General features: G+C 37.0%; 2 protein-coding genes across 6 annotated transcripts; one reads left to right on the top strand and one right to left on the bottom strand.

The window, feature by feature from the left end:
* Window positions 1–2409: 2409 nt before the first annotated feature.
* On the bottom strand, window positions 2410–8653 carry LOC121946059 (carcinoembryonic antigen-related cell adhesion molecule 5-like). Of its 3 annotated transcripts, none has more exons than XM_042490473.1 (9): window positions 8565–8653; window positions 6833–7150; window positions 6174–6452; window positions 5545–5811; window positions 4735–5013; window positions 4392–4644; window positions 3857–3962; window positions 3170–3240; window positions 2410–2978 (listed from the first exon to the last, which is right to left on the bottom strand). In XM_042490473.1, exons 1-6 carry the CDS (start codon window positions 8608–8610, stop codon window positions 4406–4408), a joined length of 1428 nt encoding a protein of 475 aa, XP_042346407.1. In that variant the 5' UTR covers window positions 8611–8653; the 3' UTR covers window positions 2410–2978; window positions 3170–3240; window positions 3857–3962; window positions 4392–4405. The 3 variants fall into 3 exon arrangements, with proteins under 3 accessions (XP_042346407.1, XP_042346409.1, XP_042346408.1); XM_042490475.1 differs by having other exon boundaries at window positions 2410–2975; XM_042490474.1 differs by lacking the exons at window positions 2410–2978; window positions 3170–3240 and adding an exon at window positions 3395–3426.
* Window positions 8654–9330: 677 nt separating this feature from the next.
* On the top strand, window positions 9331–24298 carry LOC121945722 (carcinoembryonic antigen-related cell adhesion molecule 5-like). 3 transcript variants are annotated; one of them, XM_042490028.1, is made up of 12 exons: window positions 9331–9442; window positions 10101–10418; window positions 11835–12113; window positions 12427–12693; window positions 14489–14767; window positions 14934–15200; window positions 15708–15980; window positions 16099–16353; window positions 17317–17431; window positions 18286–18314; window positions 18483–18529; window positions 20548–24298. In XM_042490028.1, exons 1-12 carry the CDS (start codon window positions 9397–9399, stop codon window positions 20773–20775), a joined length of 2403 nt encoding a protein of 800 aa, XP_042345962.1. In that variant the 5' UTR covers window positions 9331–9396; the 3' UTR covers window positions 20776–24298. The 3 variants fall into 3 exon arrangements, with proteins under 3 accessions (XP_042345962.1, XP_042345961.1, XP_042345960.1); XM_042490027.1 differs by having other exon boundaries at window positions 17317–17437; window positions 18483–18523; XM_042490026.1 differs by having other exon boundaries at window positions 17317–17437.
* The last annotated feature ends 350 nt before the right edge of the window (window positions 24299–24648 follow it).

Below are 24648 nucleotides of genomic sequence, written 5' to 3'. Positions count from 1 at the left end.
GAGTGGAATATATGCTTATAGATATGAAAATACAGCACTCGTATCAGCAGGAAGCGATATGCCTTAAGGCCCGGTTAAGGCTGGACTGTTTGGATGCAGAAAGAATGTACTAGTTATAATTATTTCTGTTAGAGAAAAGTTATTGTGCTATTCAAATTGCACAAATTTTACTGTAAGATGTTTTGTTGGACTGCTAGATTTGAGGGTTTTTTTTACTGTAACAAAAAGTAACTGTTTTATTAAGTGACTTGAATTTTACATTGTTTTATTTATTCTAATGTTGGATCGTTAAATGTAGATTGCACTACATTCCTTTTACTTGAGTGGAACAAGCTCTTACATTAATTTTATTTTGGAGAGACTTTATATCAGACTGTAAAACACAGATTACCAGTTAAGACAGGGCTATTTGTTGTTGGGGAATAATACCCTGCAGTGTATGACAAGATTTAAAATGTTATTTTCAGTAAATATGTTGTTATTGTTATTGAATAATAAAAAAAAATAATGGTTAGATTAATCCATAAAAAAATAATCATTAGATGCAGCCCTATTAGTTATATTGTTCTACTAAAGCAGGTGTGTACAAACTTTTTTAAATGGGGGGCCAGATTAGGAAAGTGTGAAAGTACCTGGGGGCCAGCTGCTTCTCGCATCTACAGGTGTAGGTTTCAGGAGGACACACGGGACATGTCTCACTCAATTTTGAGAGTAGTAGAGAACTTTTATTTTGACAAAATTAAAGGCATTCATACCATGAATGATGTAGAAAGGTTATTTGGGGAGTTTTTCCGTATCCGCTGAGAGGGCCCAATCACAGAGGGATGTCGTATGTTGTAAAGCCCTCTGAGGCAAATCGTGATTTGTGTTTTGGTGCTCAAAATCTTTTGGTGAGGGCACCCCAAATCTCCTATTTGTGTTCCCCCAAAGCTGAACCAAAATCTACTCCCTTGCTCACATCATATGGTTAAAAAGTAAAAAATGATTTCATAAAAAGGACACAAACACAACTGATTCATCTTTGTATCTTAGATAATCATTCGTCTGCTTGTTTATAATCTGATTATGAAAACACATTTTCCTTTTGTGTAATTCCTACTTGGCTCTCGTCGGCAAACTGTATAATAGTCCTGCCAGAGATCGATGAGGAAAAACGTTATCGAGCTTGATTAAACAGTATTGTGTTGATCATAACTTGAATTATATTTTGAAAGACAAGTTGTGGACCACTGGACAGTTGGACGGTTGGACTTTGGACTCGCCTGCAGTCGACGCTCTGTGCCGTTGTCTGTTGGTTTGGTTTGTTTGATAGATTGCTGTGAAACTGAAAGTCCAAACATTTATAGCACCTTGGCATTGTTAGTGTTACCGTGAGGCTGACAGTTTTTATTTTTATTCACTCAACAACTGTTTGATTAATTTCTATGAAACTGAAAGTTTACATTTTTCTCTGGATATTTAAGAACTTCTGACTTTTCTGATCCTCTGACTAAAAGTAAAAAAATTCAGCCTCATAACGGAGCTAAAAGTCAAACATCTCAGTGACTGTATGCCGTGAAATTTGCACAGACAAATGAATCCTCTTGCATGTAGAAGAATTATTTTATAATCTCTGTTTTGTTACAATATGTTTTCCTCTTTATTTCACGGACTCAAAGTCCTCAAGTGCAAAATTCTCAAATGTAAATAAACATAAAAAGAAACCACACAAAAAACCCCCAAAAGAAATCCATAAAAGCTTTGTTTATTTATGATGTCATGCATTAATTCAAACATTCACTTATGTATGCCTTTATTGTTGCATACTTGGACTGAAAAAATATCCTTGTTAAATTACTTAAAAGACATCTTATTAAAGTCTGTGTGACATATGTGTAATTTTGTTCCAGCTCTTCATAGGAGCTTCATTATGACACACAGAATAAATATTTTAAACCACGCTTATTTATGCATTCATTTCAGATGCCCCAGGTATCCTTTTATATCTTCATTATTCTGTTAGAACAACATTTATAGCTGCACAACATTAGTTTGCTGTGCCCTTCCTGTCTGACTTCCTGTTGCTTTTGTTTATAGAATTTGAAGTTTAATTTAGCAGCTGATTAGTTTCATCTGAGTTGAAACTGATATATCCACAACTACCTGTCAGATTATATGGACATTATTTTTTTACTGCATGCATATGTAAATTTTGCCTTAACTAAATAACCCAAACATACCCTGTTTACTAAATCATCTGTTGCTTGTGGGATAATGAAACCCGCAGCAGTATGTCAAACACAATTACACCACTGGAGGGCGACGCCTTGCAGATTTAGAGACTGGCAGCAGCTTCAGTGGGTTTATCTCATTATGCAGACACTTTGTAACTAATGTTGCTCCCCATTCACCGACTCAGAAGATCAGAGCTGTTGGAGGCTCACATTTATTAGGACAAGACAGTCAAAAAACAAAAAAATAAGATCCAGGTATGAAAAGACACACAGGAGATTCGTACTATCATTTTATGCAAATGGACATTTATTACATTTATCATTTACACAAATGCAACATGCTAGCTGTTTGTCACTGTCATTTTTGACAATAATTCTAATTAATAGCGATTATTAAAAAGTAGGGATGCATTGATATCAATATGCACTCTGATTGGATATCGGGCTTAAACTGTGATAGTAAAATAGCTTCCTCAGGTATCTGCGACAATGGGGCCGAGTTAAAGCTGATTTCTCACTGTAATAATAGGCGATAAGGTACTAATATGTACGTGCTGCCGTTTGTCATCTTCTGCCCCAAGCAAAATTATTGCAGTTGTAAGCTTGTTTCATAAGTAAAACGGTAATTCAGCTACTGTTAAGTGACACTGCATTGCCAAACATGACATTCAAAGAATAATAAAACATTACAATTTACATTTATCAACGTTGTCTTCAGGTTGGATATGTATGATGTCACAGTTTAGCTCATTTTCAGATCACCTGCTGCACAAGAAGTGAAAAAGAGGGAAAAGTCAGTGCTTTGATCAAACTGTATGTTGTAATGAGTTGGCAGTAAATGTCCTATCGTAGTTTCTTCAGATAAACTATTATTTCTACAGAAACCATTCAGTTCTTCCCCCTCAAAATACTTTAATCCCCTCTTAACAGATCAGAATATTTAGTTCAAAACTCACCTTAAATGGGAGAAAACATCACTGAGTTTGTGTGTTTTCATGTTCTGCTGCATTCTCCTCGTTCTGCGCTTCTTGGTGTAGGCAAAAAAAAGTGTTGTTACATCTTATTATTCATATGTCTTTTTTATATAACTGTAGTTTGTTGTCCATTCTGTCTGTCATAATAGACAGTATATGGTAGTCTAAGTGTAGGATGAAGTTAGATCAGGTAAATACTAACCTGTATTTCAAAAAATGGCTCAGCTTTGTTGTTATTTCTAAATATTAGAAATAAAGCATTATTGAAATGTGGCCATGTAAACAGGCTCAACTCAAAAATTCAAACATTTGGTATCTTTGGGTATATTTGGGTAGTGTTTCATAAAATAAACCAAAAGATTAAAAAAGACATTTCTAAACTTTTAATGGAGGATTGTTAACTGTTAGCTAATACAGATGTTTTTAATTTTTTCATCAGTTATTTTTAACAAGTTTTAATTAATTCACAGATTAAGATAATGTTTATTAAGTGATGTCCGATGAGTTATATGTAAATAATTTCATTTCATTTTCATCCCTTTCAATAACTCTAGAAAGGTTCATGTAGGTCAATAAATTATCACTTTTTCATCTACCCTGTTGTAAGTTTAATGTAAACAAGCATGACAGAAGTAGTATTTTTAAAGAATGATTAGATTTTTCATTTACTTTTTTTTATAAATATAGTATCCTCCAGCAGCTCCTGCAGCGACAACTAAACATGCGATAACTATTCCAGCAATGGCTCCATCTGAAAGACCTCCTGATTCCTTGTCTGAAATAAAACAGAAAGTGATAAGTTAAGATTTTTTTGTCATGGTGAATGAAAAATATTTCCACAGACATGCATACATCCAGAACCAGAAGGCGTGTATGCCGACACGTGTAGGAGTGCTTTAAAGCTTCATCATGACCATGCCGTAGAAATAAAGGCATTTTGACATTTCAAAAGAGTGACTTGGAGATTGTTTAGACAATATAGTTACTTGAATCTTGAAGGGAACTAAAGTGGAATTTTGCATTTCAAGTTATTGTTGTCTCATAAGCTTGAAACAAATCTCACACTTAAAGTTGGAGCAGTGACTGTGTGAGAAACGTCTTTCAGAAGCTTGTTACTCTTCAGGTTATCAGAGGTGTAACGCTGTGGGCTGATCACAACGTTCAGGAGTACCAACAAAATCTGCAATCAGTAGCATCGTAGTACCTGTTACAGACAGTTTATGGACTGCAGATGATTTTTTCCCCAGTTATCATATTCATCGCTTCACAGGTGTAGCTGCCACTGTCGGAGCGTTCAACGTTGTTTTTGGTGAACACAGCAGAGTTGTGTATCTTTGTCCCATTCAGCCTCCAGATGTAAGTGGCAGGTGGTTTAGAGTCAGCAGAGCAGGTTAAAGTTAACTTCTCTTTTGAATATTTAGTACTCGGCCCTGTGATTCGAACATTTTGTGGTCCGTCTGAAAAACAGATGTTTGTAGAATTCTTACTGCAGCACAAATATTAAAAAGATAGTTTGGTCCATAATTGGCTTAAAAATCTTAACTCACAGCTGATGTTGAAGTTTATCGGTTCACTGATGTCATTACTGACAGGATTGGACACTTGACACTTAAATGGTCCTTTGTCGTAGCGGGTCACGTGAACTATAGTGAGATTGGCGCCTCCATCAGCGAGCTGAACTTTGTCACTTCCTGTAACCTCAGAGCTGCCGTTCAGCCAGAGGAAAGAGAGCGAGGATCCAGAGGCGGAGCAGGACAGACGGACGGAGCTGTTGAACTCCACCAAGTCTGTGTTGCTGGCAGTTGCCGTTAAATTGGAAACTGGTACTGTGGGTGAGAAACACAGTGGTTTTATACTGGCCAACCAACTTGCCTTTGGTAACATTGGGAATAGCTTAAAAGTTAAAGGTTAAAGGTTTGAATGTGAGTTTGACATATACATGTATGAATGAATGACTTAATTTCAAACACAAATAAAAAATATTATAAACAAACAAAAGAAATAAAAGTACAGTGTGCGAAAAGGAGTAAGTCAAGGTAAAACTTGCCTAACCCTTTCTCACTTTTTTTAACACATATATATGGTGTCATCAAATTCCCAAATTTAGTTACAACTAATGTACACACTGACAGCCATCCCCAGTTTACCTACCACCAAAGAATTTTTAAAAAGACACAAATTCATTTTTTATTCATCCGCGATCATGCAGCTGTTCTCGTGTGCAAATGTATGTACAGCAGGTATTGTTACTTTTTGTTCAGTGAAATCGTTTATTTGACACCATCACAGCTAGATCCAGCCTTTTCTAATCAAAATTTCTTTGTTAAAAAAAATAAATAAATGAAATCCTAACTTACTCAGTACAGAGATGACTGCAGGCGAAGATGATTCATATCTCAGAGTTTTGCTGTTGAAGGCCTGACAGCTGTAGTTTCCACTCTGACTCTCCTGAATGGTCGTCAGATTGAACTGCGGTCCAGTGTCAGACTGCAGGCCTCCGTTCAGAAGCAACGTAAATTGTGCAGGAGGTCTGGAGACAGCCAAGCACGTCAAGGTGACATTGGACCCCTCCTTATAGTGTTCTAGTAACGGAGATATTTCCAAATGTAGGTTTTCTGGACCATCTGAATAGAAAAAAACAAGCAAAAAAGGCACATAACCTGCAGCTCGACTCATTATGAGGCAACAACATCATTGTTATACATCAGGTCACCAGGAAATAGAAACCTTTGTAAAATGTAATTTGACTGAAAAGCCAACAAACATTTCTAAATGAAACTGACTGCTGTCGTTTTCAGTGACATACTGGATCCCATTAGTTTGGAAAGTGTGTTTCTAATATGTAGTACAACGGATGAGGCAACAGAAAGAAAATAGAAAGAAAGAAAATATGTAAGGCTATTTTATTAAGACTTGACAATTATCTACACTCTCAGTTTCAGTTTGCATGCAGATGTCAGATAAAGACTGAACATTAATAACTCACAGCTGACGTTGAAGTTTATTGGTTCACTGGTGCCATTACTGACAGGATTGTACACATGACAGCTGAATGGTCCTTTGTCGTAGCGGGTCACGTTAACTATAGTGAGATTGGCGCCTCCATCAGCGAGCTGAACTTTGTCACTTCCTGTAACCTCAGAGCTGCCGTTCAGCCAGAGGAAAGAGAGCGAGGATCCAGAGGCGGAGCAGGACAGACGGACGGAGCTGTTGAACTCCACCAAGTCTGTGTTGCTGGCAGTTGCTATGACATCGGACACTCGTACTGTGGGCGAGAAACAAAATTATTTTAAATTTGCCACCACATGACAGAGTTACAGTAGAGGGTAACACTGCAGCGGCTAAGAATAAATCCCATTGCTCATTGTCATCAGTGGCCCAGTTAAAATATTCAAATCTCAGTTATGATGCAGTTATTGTAAGACTTAGAGACTTTAAATTTCCTCATCAGTGAGAAACCATCACAAAATTGACATACTGAAGTAGTCTGAGTGTGAAAGTTTTTTTTCTTGACCTTGGAAAACTAAATTTGGCAAAAAAAATTCAGTTTACACTCGAACACATAAACACAACTATTTGAACTAACACAATATTTATTTCTTGTTCGATTGCTACATACTGAAGTAGATACATGCGAAATCTCACCATGTACATCCAAAATTGTGCTTCCTGTCTTCTGTGGTTCTCCAAATGGAAAAATGTTAACGCTGTATTCTCCGTGGTCATTTAGAGCCACGTTTCTGAGCTCCAGAGATCCAGTAGACATGAAGAGGGTGATCCTGTCTTTATACTCTGGGCCAGTTGCGTTTGTGCCACTAAACGAGATTATATTTCTACCATCAAATGTCCAGCCCACTGTTAGAAATGGTTTTTCTGTTGGAGTCAGTGACGTGGTGAATGTCACTGACTCTCCTATAGCTGCATGCAGAACATCAGGCAGCAAACCAAGTCCACTGGTTAAACCTGGAGGAGACAGTTAAACAAGTCTGAGAACATTTGTAATAAGGACATTGCAGAATGTGCTACTGTGATGATTTGCTGAAATCAGTTCAAGTCTTGATGTTGAAACTGATCGAAAAACAGAACTTGATTAGAAGACAGTAAAAAAAAGTAACTGTTCTCTCTGAAAAAGCTAAAATACAGGACCGTCCGTATATGGGTATGCACAGAGAAGCATTGTGACTCTTTAATCTTTCAAATGATAAGACATGTAATATTTTTAATATGTGCGTTGTTAATTAAAAAAAAATAAACACAACAACGTTGAGATTATGCATTTACTCCATGGCTTGAAGCAAAAAGATGAACAGCTGACACCGACCACTCGCTCTGGTCTGTTTAATACATCACTTAATGGATTAACCCCTATTTTTCTTAGATTTTTTTACGGTTGTATGAACTACACGACGCAGATGAATGATTTTTCCCACACAGTAAAAGCGGAGGCCACCAAAAACTCTGCCATTAATAAACAACCAAATTTACAATGCCATTTTACAAAATTAGACGATTACAATTACACAATGAACAAACCACCGACAAAATTAACTGGGTTTAACTGAAGTGACCTGCTGTAGCCGACAGCCTGATGTCAAATCTTCCTCCGTATGGATTTTAACCGCGTGTTCACTTGTGCGTAATCAACTGCATCAAGCGTAATCGCTGCAGAGGCGATTGTCGTCAGGTTTTGTCTATTTTGCCTCGGATAGACGACTTTTATCGCCGTTTTAATGTTGTTAAGGAGACAAGCACTCTTTTCATTGGGAGGAAATCCCGTTGAATGCGCTCCTTCTGTGCCAGCAGCACAGCTGCACCCCTCTGTGATCCATAGTGGTCACCGACGCGCTCCAAGGTCTCCAGTCCGGAGTTTTTCAGCGCGCTGTGAGCGCCTGGATAGCGAAATGCGTTTAGTACGGTGTTCAGGTCAGCGTTGGCGTCTACATGCTCAAAAGGGATTTTTTTTCCCCCTTTTGATTAATTTATTTACCTCCTCGGTGAACTCTGTGCGCAAAATGGAGAAACGCGTCTGGCTGTGTGAGCGTGATTCCGCGGGACTTGCCGTCTTGAAAAGCGAATTAAAACCGAGTGAATTTCCTCTCTGCCTCAGTGTGATTGCCATTATCTCAAAATGACGGATGGCCTCCAAATGTATCTGTCATTGTTAAAAAAAATGAATCCGTCAGTGACGGAAAATATTCCGTTAACGCGACCTATAAATTGTCTACTGCGAAAGCCACAACACAGAATAAGAACCGGGCTCCGGTTGTATTAATGTGATGATGACGGTAAAAGGAAATGTTTCATCCCTAAGCTTCACTAGTTAAATTTAAGTGAAAAATCACTTTTATCTGCTGTTTCAAGTGGATCAAGAGCTCACCTGAGATGACTCCCAGGATGATGAAGTGTATCACAGCTTTTTCCATTCCCTCTGCAGTATCATCAGATGTGTTATGGCAGAGAGAGGGATCAGGCTACTAAACTTTATCTTGGCGGATTTCAGAAGAATGTTTCCTGATTTCAATATATGAGGGCAGTGCAATAAAGTTCAGCAGGGTGTGGATTTCCTCATCATAAACGGTTCAATTAACTGCCCCATTTTGCATCATCAGTCATTACCAATAATGCATCAAGCAGCTTTGGATCACCAAGTTATCAAGATCATTTATAATTAATTAAATAATAACTTTATTTTAGAAGCCCCATGTATCGTTTTATATCTTTATTACAACATTTATGACAAACATTAGTGTGCCTTGACCGTCCTGTTGGCCTCCCTGTTGCTTTTGCTAATAAAATTGAAGTTTAATTTATCAGCTGATTAGTTTGATCTGAGTTGAAACTGATATATCCACAGATGACTGTCAAATTATATGGACATTATTTTACTGCATGCATATGTAAATTTTACCCAAACTAAATAAGCCAAACATACCCTGTTTACTAAATCATCTGTTGCTTGTGGGATTATGAAAACTGCAGCAGTATGTCAAACACAATTACACCACTGGAGGGCGACGCCTTGCAGCTTTAGAGCATGGCAGCAGCTTCAGTGGGTTTATCTCATTATGCAGACACTTTGTAACTAATGTTGCTCTCCATTCACTGACTCATAAAATCTGAAGTGCCGCAGGCTCACATTTGTTAGGACAGCACAGTCAGAGTTTGATGGTTCACCTTTCCTCTGCTGTTTATCTCATAACGATAGATCAATGGATATTTTACCTCTCCTGTGTCTTGTCTCTGCAGCCTTTACAGGTAAGAACCTTTATTTTAAAATCTTAAAATACATTTTTTATATTTAAAGAATAGATCAATTGTGACGAAGATGTTGTAGAGAAGTTTAGCTAATGATCTATGCTTTTGTGATTCAGTAGCAGTAAGGATAGAAGACCATAGCGTAACAAGTAAAGCAACTTAAATGTTGTATTTATCTATGGTGAGCCGTACTGCGCGTGGTTTAGACCATACGTAAATGTCTGTTCATTTTTAATTCAAGTGACTTTAAATTTAGTTTTAGTTAAATTGTTTGAATCAAAGTTATTCACAGTTTAGCTACTTTGCTGTGTGTCGGTCTGATAGATAATTGACTCAAGGGTCTGTCGCTAACCGTGTCACTGTGTTAGACTTGATTTCCCTAACTTAACTTAAAAGAAGCCTGCTGACCGAAAATGTCATCTACTTCAAACACTTATGTTTAGCAACCACCGCAAGTTCAGGATTGCTTCATTGATTTTAATAGAAAAATAGCTATACCAATGTATTATGGAAAAGGTGATTCAGGTGTTTTCCTTTCAAATGTAATTAATTGTGATTAAGAACAGTTTTTATTGTGTGATGTTGTTCCACTGTCCCATTTTGCAATGTGCTCAACTTAATATTGTGCTTCTTAGAGCTGTCGAACTGTCTCCTCCAGGTTTAACCAAAGGAGTTGGTGTGTTGCAAGACAGTCAGTTTGCAGCTGTGGGAGAAACAGTGATGTTCACCACAACACTGACTCCACCAGAACAACCATTTCTAACAGTGGGCTGGCAATTTGATGGTAGAAATATAATCTCTTTTAGTGGCAAAAACGCAACTGGCCCAGAGTATGAAGGCAGGATCACCCTCTTCATGTCTACTGGATCTCTGGAGCTCAGAAACGTGGCTCTAAATGACAGCGGAGAATACAGCGTTAGCATTTTTCCATTTGGAGAACCACAGAAGACAGGAAGCACAATTTTGGATGTATATGGTGAGACAATATTTCACATGTATCTACTTCAGTATGACAGGGAGCACTAGACTTCGTAGATGGTGAGACAATATTTTACATGTTCTATCTTTTTTAGTGCTGACAGAAGATTATGTCGAGTAATTGAAAAAGACATAAACATTTGTGTTCAGGTGTTTAGCGGTTTTAAATAAGATCCTCGATGACACCAGAATGCAGATTATATTATTTCAGTATTACATAACACAATATAATGATAATGACATAGTACTGAGCAGAGGTGTGGACTCCAGTCACATTACTTCGACTTGAGTCAGACTAGTGTCACAAATTTGATGACTTTAGACTCCACCTGAAAAAATCCAAAAACAGACCTGAAACTCAGCTTGGATTTAAACAGTGACCCATGACTTCACTTGGAGTTGAGTAATTTGACTTGAAAATGCTTGGTATCTTTCTCCCCAAGCCAATTTGGGAAAATAGAGTTATGGAGGTTTTTCCAACATGAGATGAGTTAAATACAGAAACACAGAAAATTCACTCTGCTGCAGTTTTAATTCTACTTGTTATAAAAACTGATTTTTACAGCCATTTATACTTTTGGGGAACTTATGATATTATTGCTGTGTTTCTAAAATGGACATTATGCCATTATGAGCAAATTATGAGTTGTTTAGGACTCAAAACAAGCTTGTGACTTGACTTGGAACTTGCCCATCTTGATTTAGGACATGAATTAGGACGTCAGTGCAAAGATGTGACACTTGTAAAAGAATGACTTGGTCCCACCTTTGGTATTAAGACAAAATAACGACTGAAATGTCTGAGATATTGTTGAAAACTTGGGACAAAAAGCAAGATAACAACATCTGATATCTAATAATCTGATAATAACATTAAATGTCTCCAACCTATTAACTGCATCATAACTGAGATTTGAATAATTTCACTCGGCCACCGATGACATTGAGCAATATGTTTATTTGTAATTATGTATAAAATACCTACAATGGATACACTAAGCTTATCGGTTTAAATTACACCTGTATCATCTCTCTATATTTAGCTCTTGTTGAGAGTGTATCAGAGAAAATTTGATTGAGCTTTTTATTATGGTGTTAAATTTGTTCATTACATTGAAAATGAATTTTTAGTAACAGCCACCAGAACTGAAGGCTCAGCCTGAAAATACCACAAAATTAAAGCAATACCAGTTTAATACAATATGAACAAAACCTGGATGTTCCTCTGATAAGCAAAGCATTTTGTAGGAGCCCCATATAGATTTTTTGGTGTTTTTATCATCATCATCATCATCATCATATAATTGGTAAGAAAAAATGCTTTTTTTGTGGCAGGGGCTATTATACCTTTTAAATTGAGTTTTCTACCGTACTTTTGTGTGGTTGCAAATCTAATTTTGTTTTTCACCAACAGTTCCAGTGTCCGATGTCATAGCAACTGCCAGCAACACAGACTTGGTGGAGTTCAACAGCTCCGTCCGTCTGTCCTGCTCCGCCTCTGGATCCTCGCTCTCTTTCCTCTGGCTGAACGGCAGCTCTGAGGTTACAGGAATTGACAGAGTTCAGCTCGCTGATGGAGGCGCCAATCTCACTATAGTTCACGTGACCCGCTACGACAAAGGACCATTTAAGTGTCAAGTGTCCAATCCTGTCAGTAATGGCACCAGTGAACCAATAAACTTCAACATCAGCTGTGAGTTACTAATCTTCATGTTCAATCTTTATCCGACAACATCGACATGCAAACTGAGACTTTGGAGGATATTTCTTTTTTTATTCTCCATTAGTTGTACAAAGTATTAGAAACACATATTCTGACCTACTGTACTCCAGTGCTACATCACAGCAAACTACATTCAGTGTGGACTAACATTTGGAAAGTGTTTATTGCATTCTTGTTTTTTTGGATTACATTATGCTGATATTGCCTTTTTCTTTTGACTAAATGTATGTTAATGCAATCGCTCGTACTAACCTTTCTGCTTTTGTGATTCCCCTAAATTCAGACGGTCCAGACAATGTTAATTTGCAAAAATCTCCATCACAAGACTACTATGTGGAGGGGTCAAACATCACCTTGACGTGCTTGGCTGTCTCCAGACCTCCTGCACAATTTACGTTGCTTCTGAACGGAAGCCTGCAGTCTGACACTGGACCGCAGTTCAATCTGACGACCATTCAGGAGAGTGAGAGTGGAAACTACAGCTGTCAGGCCTTCAACAGCAAAACTCTGAGATATGAATCATCTTCACCTGCAGTCATCTCTGTACTGAGTAAGTTTGAAGAACAGGCTTTGTGCAAAGAAACAAGGATGTGAAAGATGAGATGTACCTGTGAGAGTATCAGATGGTACTTAATTAAATATAAAATGGTTGCGCTGAGCATTTGTAAATCAAAAAGAAACAACAGATGTGTTTGAAATTGTTCATTCACTCGCTTGCTCACTATTCTTTATGTAGTGTTTATTAAATGGTGAACTATATAGGGAATAACCAAACGAGATTTCAGACACTACACAGGAATTTTCCTCCTTTGGAAAATACACACACACTTTGCATTCTGGTATACTGGAGTAAAACGTTGGGTACATCGTATGTATACTCAAATTTGCTGTGCATTGTGAGTATTTTATAGTGCACTACGGAGTTGATGAAATTAACAGCAGGGAAATCAAACACTACTACTGAACGGAAAACACAATATATAATGCACTATTTCGGGTATAGGGGACAGTTTCCAACACAGCTAATATTTACTCTACATACATTTCAGGGCTTAACAATAACGATTGCCCGGTTGCCTGGGATGAGTAAAATGTCACATTGGGCTATTAACTGCAGCAACTCACCTCCCCATTCGAGCAACCTTCAAAAAAACGTTGATGAAAGTAGTTTAGGATTTAGCCAACTCACTTCCTTCTCGTCTCTGTTTAGAGTTGCATATGAACAGCACTGAACGGGAACTTGAGAAAAAAAACGCTGGTGATAAAACATAAAGTTTGTGAGCTGAATCACAAGCAAGCATCACAGTTATCCTGGAAACAGGTGTTTTTTTGGGTGGTTAGGAGGATTTGGATAAAAAATTAAACACAATATATAACGTCATTCTGTTTGTCATATAATAACCTCTAATAAATAATAAATACAATTTTAAAGGTCAAGAAACAAAATTCACTCTGGGTAAGGATATTTGGCCCAGTTGCCTGACTGGGCAAGAGAAAAAAAAACAATATTGAACCCTGCATTCGCTCTCAAGATACATCTGCAATTTTTATACAGAGACAACTGAGGCTGAGAATGAAAAATGTCTGAACTCATACTAAAATCCTCCTGCAGTGGGCCAATAGCACAGAAAAAGATGACACAAGCACTTATAACTAATACACAAACTAAGGATAATGATAGTTCAACACAGTCGCCGTGTCAACGCACATTTTTGTGATAACTGAAATAACTTAACAGTAATCTCGTCTGGGCACAGACAGACTATACAACATCTCAGATTTGTTTTGGAGTGATTGATAACTAACTTGCCATTCAGTCTGATTGTTTCAGAAACTCTTGTGTTTATGAGGAGAATGTGGTTGTGGCTCATTGGGAAAGATAAATCTATAAGATCAGCCAGCACTGGTTAAATATTGCACCACAGGCAGCAGGTAGGATAAGATATTAAACATCCAGAAAAGGTTGGACGGCTGAGCTCATCATGCCTGGTCTATGATCTGTGCTGATTCAGATTAATTATTGTAGAGTAATCTGCTGACAGACATTATTGATTCTCTATGCCTCACCATTCTTGGTGAAATGTCCAAATAAAAGTCCAGCAATAATAATGTTAAATAAAAAAAAACAACAATAATGACATGATCATGAGTTAGTAAACATTCTCGTGACTGTATCTAACTTACAAACCTTAAACATTAAACCATGATTACTCATTGTAGTGGCAATAAATTGGCATTTATTCTCACTCTCCACATTGCTTTCCCATACTAAAAAGTGTTTCTTTTCTAGTGAAAGAAAGCTGGCAAGTAAAAAAAAAAAACAACACTGTGTTTTTCACCCACAGCACGCGTTTCCAATGTTGTGGTAACTTCAAACCCATCAGATTTGGTGGAGTTCAACAGCAGTGTTAGTCTGTCCTGCTCCGCCTCTGGATCCTCGCTCTCTTTCCTCTGGCTGAACGGCAGCTCTGAGGTTACAGACAGTGACAGAGTTCAGCTCGCTGATGGAGGCGCCAATCTCACTATAGTTAACGTGACCCGCTACGACCAGGGACCATTCAGGTGCCATGTGTTTAATCCTGTCAGTAATGGCACCAGTGAACCAGTAAAGCTCTCCGTCAGCTGTGAGTTACTAACTTATGCATACTCTTTATCCTACATATGCATACATGCTTCACAGCTGAAGGTATTTTCAGACTTCACGCTGAGTTAAGCTGCATGTCATGTAGTTTTATTTTCAACCTGCTAACATTACGTTTTGGTTATGTTCCCATATGCTGCACACTGCAGACGGCCCTGAAAATATTAATTTGACAATATCTCCGTCACAAGAATGCTGTGGCGAAGGGTCAGACGTCAGCCTGACGTGCTCGGCTGTCTCCAGACCTGCTGCCCAGTTTCAGTGGTTTCTGAATGGAGACCTGCTGTCTGATACTGGACCAGAACTCAGACTGATGAACATTCAGATGAATCACAGTGGTAACTACAGCTGTCAGGCCTTTAACAGCAAAACCCTGAGATATCAAACATCACAGTCGTCAGTTGTCTCTGTACTGGGTAAGTCAGAATCATGAGGTTTAGTGGACATAGTATTCAGAAATATGGCACTTGTGTAATCTGTATTGACAAATCAATGCGACTTAATATTAAATAATAATGATAATAATGAGTTTAAAAAGACAGACATGAAAAATATTACACATCAGCTTCCCAATCAGCCCAACTACCCAAAATACAGTTAAACCGGAAATAATTTTATTAGGAATGATTTATATACCCGAAATATATGCATCTAAAAGCTGCGCTTGCTTTACTGGTTGTGTAGTGAATAGCAGTACCTTCGGACAGATGAGTAAAAATCTTTCTAAGAACTCAATGTTACAAAACTGCAAATGTTAGAAAAACTTCAGTGGTGACAGTTAGACATTTGGCACATACCTGATTCAAGGAACAGTAGATGTGTTTTCTTCTTCCTTTATTTGGTTCCTTTTATGTATGGTGAAATTTTAGTAACAGTTACTTTTGTTCCTGTTTTCATTATTTGCCTGATCTTTTGCCCAACAGAGAGAATATCAGGAGCTTCAATCACGTCGTCAACAAAACTGCCGATTGAGAGCAACTCAGTCAACTTAACCTGTGATGCTGCTGGCTCTGTCTTAACCAGAAAGTGGATGAAGGACGGCAAAGATCTGATCACGACTGACGAAATAATACTCTACGACAATAACAGAGTGCTGTCTTTTAACAGCCTGAATAAATTAGACAGTGGAGAATATTCCTGTACACTCAGCAACCCCTTCAGCAACGAAAAAGCTAAATACTTCATGGATGTGATCTGTACGTACATTTACTATTTAAAATGATGAGTGTCATAAATAAGTGCTAAGTTTGGATTTTTATTGTATTCTTTATTATTTGTGCTGTTATAAGAACTTTACAAATATCTGTTTTTCAGATGGACCAGAAAATGTTCAAATCAAACATCCAAGTGAAATATTTGTAAATGAAAATTTAACTTTAACCTGCTCTGCTGAGTCCACGCCGTCCGCGATTTACACCTGGAAGGTGAACGGGACAGTGAAGATACACAACTCTACTGTGTTCAGCAAACCCAACATTCAGCTGTCAGACGGAGGCATCTACACCTGTGAAGCGATGAATGATATAACCAAGAAGACATCATCTGCCGACTATGAATTGTCTGTAAAAGGTACAAAGATCATGTTGATGGCTGATTTTTTTGATACTCTTGAATATTACGACCAACCCACAACGTAATACCTCTAATAATCCGAGGAGTCGCAGGCTTCCCAAAGATGTTTCTTACAGATCCATTTGAATCAATCAATGCTTTTACTTGAAGCATTCATCCTCCGCGATTAAACTAAACAGCCAAAATACATGCGACATGGACACACTGTGTCACATTTGTGGATCGAGCAGGTTTTTTTGCCTCTGGAGGCACATTTTGTTAACGTGATATCTCAAGAACACCTCAAGGCAGTATCTTCAAATTTAGCCCAAACATTCACTTGGTTTGAATGATAAGCTGATTAGATTTTGGTGGCCATAAAGTCAAAGGTCAAGGCCCCTGTAACTTCATCAGTCTCATTCATGTCAACACAATATCTCAAGAAATCCTTTGTATTTTTCTTTCCAATTTGGCTCATATGTTCAGTAGTCAGCTTCAAGGTCATGTCATCTCGTATAAACTAATAAAGAAATTTCAAAATCAACGCCAAAGCAAACAGGCAGCCAGTATAAAGTCACATCACTTGTGGCAATTTATCAGATGTTTTTGTATATCTCTTTACAGTTGAAAAAGGCTTCAAACAACTTTTTTTCCACTTAAGCAGACCATACCAAGACCTGACTTTGATGCATAAAGAGTTCCTATAAGCAAAGCATAATTCTGTAATAACATGTTTCCTCAAGCAACATAATGCAATGACCATCCTGCCAAACAGAGATTCAGAAACAGTTCTCCAGCCAAAGGAGATATTGAGGCTTTGCACCTTACAAAAATAAATCTGTGTTCATAACTGCCCATCTTTAAAATCACATTAAGGGAGACTTTATGTATTCTGTGTATCCATAAGCATGATAAAATGACGAGACAGTTCCTGTGTACAGAGTGGTGTAACAATTATGTTCTTATCCCGTTATATTTCAGCCCTATCAGATAAAAAATCAGGCTGTTCAGGTGGCTGCATCGCAGGAATAGTCATCGCAGTTCTAGTCGTCCTTGCTGCCGCTGGCGGTGGAGGGTACTACTTTTATCGTAAGAGGAAGAGGTAAGTGGAATAAAATCGCTCGCAATTATGATAAATAATGGCTCCATGTTAAAGGATTTGGACCTAAAAGCAAAACTCAGAGACCAGGCAGGAAGTCGTGTGAGGAGAGTTCAGTCGTGGCAGGAGAGCAGATAGAAAGTTTGGAATATGAATCCGTTTGACGTTAGTGAAACTTTGTTTACTCAACCTTCATGAGGTTGATGTTCAACAAAGTCTCACTTGCCTATTTGCTGCTTTTGTTATATATTTTCCATATAGTCTGTCAGACTTTAGCTATGAATGTAAGACTTAAGTGTTTGTTTCATGCTGCACTTCGACATTGTACAGCTTTCAAGTTTAACATTTTGTTTTTGTCAGGTATAAATATTAAACTGATGGTTTTGGGGCCTCATCCTGAGCTAAAACTCTTTCATCACTGTTATGAAACCCTTACAGTCCTCTACATAATCCTGTTTGAGAGTTTTTGAAATGTACACTGGTAAAACTATAATAATTTGTAAATCATTTTTTAGAAATGTAAAAAAACTTTTTGGTATACAGGTAGATGAAGATTGCAACTCTCTGAGAAGGTCTACATTTTCTGTTGTTTCAGAATTACCAATAAATATATGTGTTTTTTTTCGCAACAAAAGTAAAAGGAGTTGTTTTAATATCAGGCTGCATTATTTGTATCAGTTGTTAGACACAAGAAAAATAGGATCTTCAGCAAAGATTTAATGTAATCAGAAGCAGATTACAGTGTGTGAAGTGCATAGTTAAAGAGTGAACATATTACTGTAATATTGTTATTGTCAAAGTGCTGCAAAAAGGCAGAAAAATGACTAATTACTCATTAATTCTGCAAACAGGATGAACACGACAACTGCTGATAGAACAGGTATGTGTTGCAAGTGTGTGTGTGTGTGTGTGTGTGTGTGTGTGTGTGTGTGTGTGTGTGTGTGTGTGTGTGTGTGTGTGTGTGTGTATTGAATATGGTTTTTGTGCATTTATACAGTATTTTTCACTCACTTATCTAAAATCATTGTTTATTTCTTTTGTTTTAAAGGTGGTGAAGGCCAGGAGAACACAGCCTTCTCAGGAAGTCCGGTAAAGGTCATTAGTGCATTTACACACCGTGTTTAATACATGAATGATTTCCACCGTATTGCTTAAACAAATTCCAATATAACTTACCCATTGTTATTATTATTATTATTATTATTATTATATAGTAGTAGTAGTAGTAGTAGTAGTAGTAGTAGTAGTAGTAGTAGTAGTAGTAGTAGTGGTAGTAGTAGTGGTAGTATTATAGTGGTATTATTATTATTATTATTTATTATTATTATTATTATTATTATAGCTTATTATTATAGCTTATAGCTTAAGACTAACTACTTCAAGTTTAAGCAAAGCGTTCCAGGCTGTAGACATAATTGATAAAATGTTAAAACAAAATTTTGTACTCAGTGAAATGGCCGCACATTTTTAATAATAGAGAATGTAAGAATATCTTAAGATCTGCAACAATAACAAATGAAAAGTGAAATGTAAATTAAAACCTGTTATTCATTTTCATATGATTATTTTTGTAAAGCCACCGGCGAGGGGCTAAAGAGCTGCATGAGGCTCCGGAGCTGGCTGTTCCAACCTCTGATACAGGGTGTAGGATTTACTGGTATCTGGTGAAGGGATTGCAGAATTGAAACTTCTGAAGTTTGCTAAGCGTGAAGGAGAATTACAGTAGCCGATGCAAATACGCAAATAGCCCTATTTATAGAGCAAGTGTTTGGCTGATCCGTTCTGGGTTTCTATAGAAATAACATGGCAGACTCTGTGGAGGAGAACCATGTAGGTTTGCTTATTTCAGATGACAAAAACCAATGAAATTGTTGAGTATTACATTCTGTTTTTGCCAATTGACGCTCCTGAATCCTACACATTGGACCTTTAATTAGCTAAGTACAGTTATTTATGATTATGTAGATTGTTTCAAATAGGCTTCCTCCCTAATTCATCAGGTTCATATAAGACCTGCACACAGAGCTCAACATCAGACTTTGAACCAGGAAGAAGACATTTAGTTGACACAATATGGAAGTGGAAGTGTTTCTTAAAGGGGAACACCACTTAAATTAAGAAGTACAATATGTTATCTCCAGGGCCTTGGAAAGTTCAGTATTAGTGAACATGGGCTATTCTCTCTCATGGCCAGAATTTAATCCAGTATAAAGTCTGGAGCACCTCAGTAGACATAATTATAAGACTGACTTAGATAGATTATGTATAAATCTACATAATGTTTTTTTTCCTTTTTTTAATACACAATTGGGCTTTATTCCATCCTAGTGTTTTCAGTTGTAAAGCAGAAAATGTACCGAAATACTTGAAACATTCCCCTGGCTGCTGTTAGTGTCATCTATAATGTCTTTACCTCCAGCTCCAGACTTCATACGCTAAATTTTTTGATTTGCAAGAGACATGGTTATGTTTTCTAATATTTTTTGGACTGTCTTAGACCATAGGAATAGCATATCTGGATTTCTAAAAAGGGAGTAATTCCCCCTAACCCTCTGAAACCTGGAGCAAGATCGCTTTTTTGTGCTCCTTTCCTATGCATTTCACAAGTATTAAAGCCTTCGAAAGTAAAGCAAATGTGAAAGTGTGATTTCTTTCAAAAACACTGGAAAAAGGAAATGAGCAAATTGGTGAGAAATGTTCAAGAAATTGCAAGGAATTAGTAGGTTTGGAAAATTATTTTTGGAAAAGTTATCATAATGAGACATTTGAAAAAATGACAAAAAATAAATAAATAAAAGTTTCAAAATTAAACACTTTTTCCCAGGTAATTTACCCCCGGGTAGGTAGGTAATTTCCATGTACTTTTGAAATAATTTCTTGAAAATTTTTAGGTCATTTCTTTTGTATTTGCTTATTGCCATCTTCCCATCATTTTGAAAAAAAATCAGGCCAATTTGCTCAGGTCTTAAAGGGTTAAACCTCAGCAGATAATGCAGCTTTTCTTGTTTAGGGCCATGCTTGTTTTTGAAAATATAAATAGGATACCTGTTGAAATTATGAGATATAACTGTAAATGCAATTTAATATTTTTCCCCTCACTTTTTCATTTCTAGGAGCTGGACTATGCAGATATCCAATTTTTCCAGAACAAAGACGGTGGAATCGTCCAGCTGGGATCACAAAATGAAACATCAGAATACGCCGAGGTCCGTGTGAACAACAGTGGTCAGGGACCGTCCTCACCTCCTACCTATGATGACCACCTGCAGCGACAAAAGAGTCTGGCTCCTCAGCCTGATGCTGCCAGTGCAGAAGTTTATTCTCAAGTTAGTAAGAAGTGAGTGCACAGGATGTGGTAGATCATTTATTTAGACTGACTTAGACTTAGAGGCCGGAAGCAGCTCACATGCGGTTAGAGAAGTCTGCACTCCAATCTCACTTTCCTTTTATAGAGGACTATTTTGGATCTGAGTTTACTTAGTCAAAGCACTTTAGCAGTTAATAATCAACCAGTTTGTGACAGTTGTTGCCATGATTGTGAGGTCAGATGGCACAAAGCTTTGTTTGTATGTGCACAGTCAATGCAAAGCGCACATAATATATGAATGGAAATTTTCGCTTGTTGCTTGCTTGTCCTTAATGTTTGACACCGGTGTGGTGTTATGTTTGACTCCTCGTGTGTACTGTATGATTCCAGTTGAGATTCTAGTTTTTCACTCATGGGTTCACTTTTTTATTTATTTTACATCTTACAAAATGAAAAAAAATATCAGTTATTTAACTTTAGTTCATTGAAATTACAGTGGTGTTTGTCAGGGATAAACCTTGAGCTTTTTCATTTGTACAGTGAACTATAATGCCCTTGCGGTAATGGAAAGATTATGTTATCTGTTGGTCCAAAGGAACAGTTGAAAGATCAGTACAGATACACATCTTTGTGCTTTATTTCCACAGTGATAAAGTTAAACAATAATTCAAAATGCTTGCATGAAAAAATAAGCAGTAACATGAGGTTTCTGTTCAGTCCATTTTAATCAAAGCGGAAACCAGAAGCCGGACTTGACTCTCATGACGAGGACTCAAGTCACAAATTTACTGACTTAAGACTCGACTCAAAAATTTTTTAAAAAAGACTTGGCAAGACTCTTGACTTCACTTGGACTTGAGCTTTTTGACTTGAAAATATTTGATACATTACTCCAAAGCCAAAGATTGAGAATTAAGTTATTTAAAAAGTTTGTCACAAATCTGTTCATTTACAACTGACAAGTATAAGTATAATAATTAAACCCTAAAAAAACGGATGTCTGATATCAGAGTACTTAATGACGGATGTATAGATATTTATTACTCATCCCCAGCAAGTTGATACTTATTTTCTCAGATAATTTGTTCAAGCCAATCAAGCAGCATCCAGGCAAGTTGAAGGAGAAAATCGTGAACGTATGTTACGTTATTGAGCCCCATTTGGGGGAAAAATAGGATACTTAAGACAATTAGTACTGCAATTATGCTGTATTCACCAAAAACGAATTCTAGTGTGCAAAACACGCAGTTTTGATATTACAACTTTGTTAAACATTTGAAGTTGCACACAGAATGAGGGAAAGAAGTGAAGGGTGATATTAACAAAGTTAGTGAGCTAATTTTGGTGCTATGAGCTAATTTAGGTACAAAGTAAAGTGCTACATGTCATATATAACATTTACCGTATGTCAGCGCTACTTTTTATGATAATGTTAAGTCACTTGTCTTAATAAAAAGACACACATGTTTTTCATGAATTTAATATGATTTCTCTGTTATTAAAGTGGCATTTTTGTGAAGAAGCATTTATAACTCGTATAGGACTCGAAACTCAAAATTGAGGACTTGAGACTTGACGTTGGACTTGTTAGTCTTGACTTGGGACTTGAGTGCAAAGACATGAGACTTATTTGTGGCTTTCCACAACAACTTTTTGCAGAAATATTTTAGCCAAAGATAAAGAATCCACGAGTGGTTGCGACATGTCTACAGGTACAATAAATGCCCTCAAGTCTTAAAGTCCGTCCAACAGCCATTAAGGAAACTTTGACCAGTTAAGTCAACATTTACAACCTCTACTGGCAGTTATCATCAGAGTAATTTAGGACACGTTTATTGTTAATATCAACAAAAGTTGCTATGTGATAAAATTATATGGTGCGCATTCAGCAAGCATATCTCAGGCCTCGGGCCAACAGGGTAGTCCTTCAGAGTGAAACACTGCAGTTAAATGGAAGCAAATTTACTTTGCTGCAGTAATAAATTGCAGTGTGACTTCTGAATTAAATGAACACACTTTGATGAAGACGTTTGTTACTTACGCTTTACATCTTAAGGACTGTACCATTATTCTCAGGTGTTAAATGCATTATGTTTGCACTGACACGGTGTTTCATTTGTTAATATATCAGAACACACTGTGTAGTGAGTAAGTTCACTCTGGGGTTAATAAAGTAGAAATATTTGGAAGTAGTATAAGGAGATATTAAAGTCATGACTGAGATTATATCCTGGGTGGTACCTCAGATTGTTGTTTCTTAGCACCCTATAATAATAAGTAAATCCAAAGTCTTTGACAGTGCTATGTGAGCAGTGAGAGTGAACCAGGACAGACAGCTGAACAATGAGCTCAAACTTTCTACAAAAATCAAAAGAGAGCTGCAGACTCAGGCAGTAAATCTCTGTGGGGGCAACAACACTGCATATGCCCCCTTTCACATTGTTTTCGATTTTTATTAAATAGTTTGTCGGCACGGAAATATTGATTATAGCTGCTTTAAGTGGACAGATGTAAAACAGTCATTGTAAATGTATCAAATACCACATATGGCAAATGATAAATGTCTTCTGAGTTGTAAATGTCATTTTAAAGAGGGAGTTTTTACTTTAACACAGAAAGTAATTTGTCTTCAACCAGATCAATTCTGTCAGACTGTATACACATTTTAGTTACTCCCTTTTTCTTAAAACAATGATTGTTTCAGAAGAAATGAGAAGAAAGAAAATGAGTCTCCTCATCTGGGCTAATGTGTGAATGAGTGTGTGTCCCCTCCCCGCTGGTTACTTATTAGTAAAGCTCAAACTTCCTGTGACTTATTCGTATGTGTAATTTTGCTTGCGTCATACAGAAGTATTACATTACACTCTTTAACTTTCCCACACCTTAAGCATTATGAAACTGAGTCCCTTTTTTTACATTAAAAATGTTATTAATGTACCCATTAATATTGATGAAAGTAAGGAATTTTTTAATAATCAAAGGCTAAATAAAGGATTGTAATATATTGTATTTAAATGGATTATATGCACAGTTTAAGGGGTAAAAATAACAACTTGAAAACTATTCCCTAGTTTATAATGTAAAAAGGCCTTAATTTTTTATTTGAGCTACAAATCAAGACGTGTTTTTCATGTTTTTTGCCCAGTTTTTAAAATTTAAACTATGTTTAAAGGGGATAGAATCTATAATAAGTCATGTACCCTTTAATTTAAAGTTTTTTTTCCCTGTATTTAAGGGCTTTTTGAATTAAGATGTTTCAAGGTTTTTTTTTACCTGGCCACTTAGACAACTCAATCCAATATTAAGGGCTTTTGTGTGTTTTCAAGGATAAATTAAGTCGTAATTCTTGTCAGTGAATTGTGTTGGATCATTCATTGCTGTACAGTAACCTCTGTCCTCTCTCAGCCTGAACGTAGCTTTCTGTTTAACTGCCTCACCAAAGTGATCGTGTGATTAATGATTGACCAAAGAAAGAATGCCGTAAAGGGAACTCTCAGCTTGCATTTGTAATATTTTGATTTCTGATTCAGATGAATAAATTGTTTTTATTTTTGACATTTGTAGAGCATGTCCCGCTTAAGTAACATTTGTAAATTTGCAGACATTGCACGTGATTATCCATACACATCATACTGATCTCACACACTTTTCTCTTGTGTGTAAACGTCACAGAGTCTGAGCCAGGGAAACACACAAATCTGTCAGCTCGAGTTTTATTTGCTCTGGCAGATAACGCTCATTTGCAGTTTGGTGTAGCAATGTCAGGCTAACAGAGTCTGATCCTACAATAGCATGTTGGTGTCTTTGTTTACATATTTGCAAAGTTTATGGTACGTTCCATAAATTCTGTGAACGTACAATAGCATGTAAGAGTCTGTTATTTTTTAATACCTGGGGTCAACATAAG

This window comes from Plectropomus leopardus, chromosome 7 (assembly GCF_008729295.1).
Source record: "Plectropomus leopardus isolate mb chromosome 7, YSFRI_Pleo_2.0, whole genome shotgun sequence".
Taxonomy (NCBI): Eukaryota; Metazoa; Chordata; class Actinopteri; order Perciformes; family Serranidae; genus Plectropomus; species Plectropomus leopardus.
This window is presented reverse-complemented; position numbering and strand designations above follow the sequence as displayed.

Bases quoted from the DNA above. Each gene is read 5' to 3' on its own strand.
- LOC121946059 (XM_042490473.1), bottom strand. From the start codon at position 8,610: ATGGAAAAAGCTGTGATACACTTCATCATCCTGGGAGTCATCTCAG. The intron at 5,812-6,173 runs GTGAGTTATTAA...TTTTCTATTCAG, and splicing joins AATAAACTTCAACGTCAGCT to ATGGTCCAGAAAACCTACAT. The intron at 5,014-5,544 runs GTAAGTTAGGAT...TCTCACCCACAG, and splicing joins TGCAGTCATCTCTGTACTGA to TACCAGTTTCCAATTTAACG.
- LOC121945722 (XM_042490026.1), top strand. From the start codon at position 9,397: ATGGATATTTTACCTCTCCTGTGTCTTGTCTCTGCAGCCTTTACAG. The intron at 17,438-18,285 runs GTAAGTGGAATA...TTCTGCAAACAG, and splicing joins TTTTATCGTAAGAGGAAGAG to GATGAACACGACAACTGCTG. The intron at 18,530-20,547 runs GTCATTAGTGCA...TTTCATTTCTAG, and splicing joins TCTCAGGAAGTCCGGTAAAG to GAGCTGGACTATGCAGATAT.